The 5553-nt window shown below is 41.7% G+C and overlaps 1 protein-coding gene across 1 annotated transcript; it reads left to right on the plus strand.

The window, feature by feature from the left end:
* Positions 1 to 294: 294 nt before the first annotated feature.
* Positions 295 to 5106, plus strand: LOC123427002 (phosphatidylinositol/phosphatidylcholine transfer protein SFH3-like). The gene is made up of 15 exons (XM_045110929.1): positions 295 to 451; positions 1294 to 1361; positions 1627 to 1906; positions 1994 to 2093; positions 2202 to 2468; positions 2545 to 2622; positions 2732 to 2833; positions 2932 to 2981; positions 3113 to 3206; positions 3314 to 3412; positions 3520 to 3630; positions 3887 to 3992; positions 4092 to 4438; positions 4570 to 4644; positions 4820 to 5106. The coding sequence occupies exons 2-15, from the start codon at positions 1316 to 1318 to the stop codon at positions 4835 to 4837; spliced, it is 1773 nt and encodes a 590-aa protein (XP_044966864.1). The 5' UTR covers positions 295 to 451; positions 1294 to 1315; the 3' UTR covers positions 4838 to 5106.
* The last annotated feature ends 447 nt before the right edge of the window (positions 5107 to 5553 follow it).

Here is a 5553-nt window from a genome sequence, read left to right on the forward strand (position 1 = left end):
ACCATGTGTTGAAAGAAATGACATGAATCTATTAGAGTCTTTGAGTCATGATTGTCGGGTCACGAGACCGTGCTATTTTCCTCTCATGTTGTAACAAACAGAATCTCTTTTGTTTTCAGTCTAGAATAAATCAGGTTACGCATGTCCCCTCGTTTTTTAAACATGCTACTTCTAATCTGGTTACTTCTAATTACGGAGATTAATAAAATAATAGTATTGTTTTTTTCTTGACAGCCTAATCATGCCCCGTCCTTCGTCAACAACACCCGTCGCCGGCTTCCTCCTACTGGCATCGTGCGGCCCTCTCCTAATTGGCGTGCGCCCCTCGCGGCGAGTTCCCGCCACCACCCACCAAAGCCTATTCTTAATGCCCTTCCCCGCCTCCTCCATTCGCCCTCTCCATCTCCCTCCCCTCTCCTCCCCTCTCCTCTCCTGCAGCCTCTGCCCGGAGGTAAGCCTGCCCGTGTTCTTCTGTTATCCTTTCCAGCGGAAATTAGTTAGGAACCTGCTATTCTGCTCCGGTTCTTGGTTTCTTTCCCTCCTTCTTTGGTATGTGGCGATCAGATTGCATCCGAGCGTTGCCGCAGTTTGCAATCTTTGCTAGGTAGTGATTTGAAGGGCGGAATTGATGGCGAATATACTTGTGGTTTGGTTTGGATCTCTGTGCATTTATTGTTCCTGCGTTTATGCTTCTGATCAGAACCGTCTCATGCGTTGCCGAGAATTTGTGTGTGCGTGTCTGTATTTGGGATCACGTCATCTGCTTCCCCGATTTTAATTTTCTTTTCAGACCCCACAAAAGAGTTCTGCAAATTTCGGGCCAGGTGTCGTTTTAAAATCATTTTCATGCATTGATTTTAAATTTTGGGATTTTTTTGTCAGATAACGGAGCTTGTTGTTTTGAACGTGTCCTTGTAACAGCTAGAGAAAACTATTCACAGGGATGCGTATAGCAACCTTAATTATTTTCTCCAATTCTTGTAATAAAGTTGTACTAGATCTACGATAACTAATTAGAATCGGAGGGAGTACCATTTTAAAAAGCATGGTGATGATGGTATTCCCGTTTAACGAGAAGCAGGGACACGGATTCATATTATATTTTATTGCGCACTACATTATAGTTATAGTTGGGGAAATTTTCCTGCCAGTGGAGTTTTTTGTTTTATTTGACATTGCATCAGGCCGCAGAAATTATTGTTCCATACTTTTTGTTATGTGTACCAACTTAGACTCTGTCCTGCAAATATTATTCTGCATAAATATTTAATCAAAGTTATTATATCTGATCAGGTCCAGATAGGGCATACCAGACATGGCAGAAGTCCTGTCAGGACCTCCCGAGCACCATCTAAGCTCTGGTGAGAATACACATCACTGTTATTAGCATTTTCATGTTGAATAAAGTGGAATATTCTAACATGATGATAATTCATCTGTTCTTAGAAAAAGAAAGTGTTGTATTCTCTTCTCAGTGTATACATGGTGTGTGCCCTCTCATAATTTCTTGCGGCATATTAGTTTATGTTTTCTACCCGTTCATGGAAAAGCAACATGATTCTTCAAAACTGCGATTTTAGTCTATGAAACTACACAGAATCAACTAATGTGCATGATTGCTACCAGCCTTAGATACACATTATGAAGAGAAGAGGAAATCCAATGTGGAATACTCAGAAGATGAAAAGAAAGCGATGATTGTGTCACTGAAGAAAAAGGCGATGAACGCCTCACAAAAACTGAGGCATTCCATGAAAAAGGGGAGGAGGAGCAGCAAGGTGATGTCCATTTCAATCGAGGACGAGCGCGACCCCGAGGAGGTGCAGGCTGTAGATGCCTTCCGTCAGCTTCTTGTGCTCGAAGAGCTTCTACCGTCACAGCACGATGACTACCACATGATGCTTAGGTACTTTATCTGATATATAATGCACACCATGTTATACAACTGCATTTTCCATTTGGAACAGCATTACTGAATGCTGTGATGGTGTAGGTTTCTGAAGGCAAGAAAGTTTGATGTTGAGAAGTCAAAGCAAATGTGGGCTGATATGCTGCAGTGGAGAAAGGAGTTCGGCACAGATACCCTTCTTGAGGTAATTATAGCTACTATATAGTTTGCCATATTAAACTCTATTTTGATTAATTCCATTTAGACTGAAGGATACAATATCTCATATTTTTTATCCTAAATCTCTTGTCAGGGTTTCGAATTTGAAGAAGCTGATAAGGTTGCAGAATGCTACCCTCAAGGCTACCATGGAGTGGACAAGGAAGGAAGGCCTGTCTACATTGAAAGGCTCGGACAGATCGATGTCAATAAGCTAATGCAGGTTACCACAATGGAACGTTTCGTCAAGAACCATGTCAAGGAGTTTGAGAAGAACTTTGCTGATAAGTTTCCAGCTTGCTCAGTAGCTGCCAAGCGCCACATTGACCAAAGCACTACCATCCTTGATGTGCAAGGAGTCGTACGTATCTAAACTAGTTCATTAGTCCTACTGTTGCAGTTTCACCATGGCTTATTGAGATGAATCACATTTTCAGGGGATGAAACAATTTAGCAAAGCTGCAAGGGATCTCATCGGTCAGCTTCAGAAGATTGATGGTGATAACTACCCAGAGGTAATCCAGAACGGATGACAGACAATCCATCACTCTTTACGTGACAAATTTGGGCTGGATTTTGCCTAGCAAGTGCTTATTCCAGTCGGTTATACAATTCTTGCACCAGACGCTGTGCCGGATGTTCATCATCAATGCGGGCCAAGGGTTCCGACTTCTCTGGAGCACGGTGAAGAGTTTCCTTGACCCAAAGACCACTGCAAAGATTCATGCAAGTTTCTGTCTCTGTTAATTTTGTTCTGTAGTTATGATTCTATTTATCTTGTGTTCAGTTAAAAGGACTGTTTCCTGAACTGTGCATTTGTTTAGGTATTGGGTAACAAGTACCAGAGTAAGCTTCTGGAGGTGATCGATGCCAGGTGAGAAGCAAAGCTCTAATCTGTATTTATGGTCTATCAAAATTACTAAACTCCTCCCCCCAAAAAATATTATTAAACTCCTAAGCTGCTTCTAATAATACAATAATTGCGTATATATTTCTGTTGTTCAGTGAGCTGCCAGAGTTTTTTGGTGGAACCTGCCAGTGCCAAGGTGGTTGCATGACGGCTGACAAAGGACCATGGAAGAATCCTGAAGTCATGAAGGTAAACTCCAATCTGCTCCTTTGACCATGGAATAGACAATAGAGCATCAAATTACAAAGGACAAGGAACTAACTTCGTGTTTTGTATATACTTTGATTGATGTAAAGATGGTTCAAAGTGGTGCCGGGAGGTGTGGAAAACTCAATCTGGAATCTCTTGATACCGGGGATAAAATGATTTCTGCAGATAACACCGTTTACACGAAGGTAGTGAAAACAAGATACTCTTTCACAACGACAGTCACGTTAAAATATTTGTCAATGCATTCGAAAATAGTATTTATCCATCAGATTTTGATTTTTGTAAAATAAAGAAGCAAGATCCTTTGACCGGACAAGATGATTGGAGGAACCCCGCACGTGCCCAAATTGAGCATCCTCAACTGTCACCTGTTCATGAGGATCTTCATCCTGCACTGTTTCCTGTAAGTCATGTTTCTTCACTGATTTGAGAACTATCAGTGATTTAGTTAGTGTCAAAGCATGCGAATAATAAAGTTCCTCGTCTCGCGTGAATGAAACTAGAAGTACAATCGTTTAGGCTCAATATCTGATGGCTTCTCTAGTTCCATCTCCCAGATTAAGACACGAACTGGTCCTAAACTTAATGCTCGGATAAATTTATCGCCTATGATGTGCATACTCAAATTTCACTTACAATTGTTATAAAAAAAATGTCAGAACCCAGGGTCACCATATTCCTGTGATGTTCCAATGGTTGAGAAGGCCATAGATGCCATATGCAAGAGCCATGGCTTGACAGATGATAATCTTGCCCTCACTAAAGGTTAATACCACCTCTCCACCCTGACAACCTTTTGACACAACACTACAACTCCGTGTACCATTACACTGGCGGACTGACCAAATTACTGCTCTTCACCAGCTGTCGCAAACGCCTCTAATGCATCCAATCCACCAATGATGGGCGGCATCATGGCCCTTGTGATGAGCATTGCAACGATGCTCCGTCTGAGCCGTAACATGCCCAAGAAGGTAATTGGCGCTGCCATAGGAGCCCAAAGCACACAAAAAGTTCAGGCGCAGCAGCAATCCAAGATGTCGGCGGAGGCTGAATACGCCGTCTCTGCAAAGCGCTTTGCTGATCTTGAGGAGAAGATCATTGCACTCCTTGCAAAACCAGCAGAAATGCCGGCGGATAAGGAGGAGCTGCTGAAGGCTGCAACCAGCCGTGTCGCTGCATTGGAAGAGGAACTTGCACTTACCAACAAGGTAGCTTCTTTTTCACCTTGGTGAAAAGCAATTTCTTAGTGCACAATGCCGAGGTTTTTGTATTGTCGTGTTGATTCCATTACCATTATGTATTACTTTGCTTTAAAACTTGCTTTCCTGTGTTTATACAGGCTTTGCGGGAAAGTCTTGAGCGGCAGCGGGAGATCATAGAATACATTGAGAAGAAAAAGAAGAAGAAAGCCAAGGTAACCAAGAAAACACATGGCTAAACAAAATGCATCCTTCTTCACTGTAGTTTTGACCATTACTAACTGACGGAACTTCTTGATTGTGGTCAATCTTTCTATAAAAATATATGGTTCTCACTACAAAATTGATATTGATGTGTTGAAGTTAATACTGACTATCGGTATTGTGCAGCGCTTGTTTCATTGGTAGATGCGAAGAACGAAACGTGATGTGTCCGCAAGAGGCTTTGGCTTGATGAGAGTGAGCTGGTGTTTTTGTCAGCAAAAAGTGATTCTAAGTGTAACATATAATGTTCTTTTGTTATTTTTCCTGTGTTGCTATAATTCATTGGTCAGAGCTTCTCAACCATGACATACATTATGCCTTGGCCTACATTGTGCCAATGTGGATGTGCTGCCAATCCTTTTCTTGTTGCTGTCAATTGTGGATGGAAATACATTATGCATTGACTTTATTTACTTGCTCTTAATCTATGTGTGTTCTTTAATTGTTCACCTCTGTGCTTGTATCTTCGGTTGGTCTCCCAAACTAGTGGTTTCTGTGCTATTTTGTTTGGGCATAAAATGGCACGTGGGACGATATCGAGCAAGTGGAAGTGTTACCTTCATCTCTCACATCATAAAATGGCATGTGGGACGGCATCGAGGAAGTCAAAGTGTTATGCTAAAGTGTCTACACGGGCTTGATGCCAATAATGCTGGTGCCATAACTCCAATTGCATTCATTTGCATTCCCTTAGAGCATCTTTAATAGATGATGTATATTTTGATGCTCCAAGCCGGTAATGCAAAAAAATTGAAGCGCCAAAAAATGCTTTTTACATCTTCGAAAAAGGCTCAACTTCAACACATGGTTCAAAACGGAGATGTAAAACAGCAACTCCAACAGACGGTCCAAAATGAAGA

The sequence above is a fragment of the Hordeum vulgare genome, chromosome 2H, assembly GCF_904849725.1.
Source record: "Hordeum vulgare subsp. vulgare chromosome 2H, MorexV3_pseudomolecules_assembly, whole genome shotgun sequence".
Classification (NCBI taxonomy): domain Eukaryota; kingdom Viridiplantae; phylum Streptophyta; class Magnoliopsida; order Poales; family Poaceae; genus Hordeum; species Hordeum vulgare.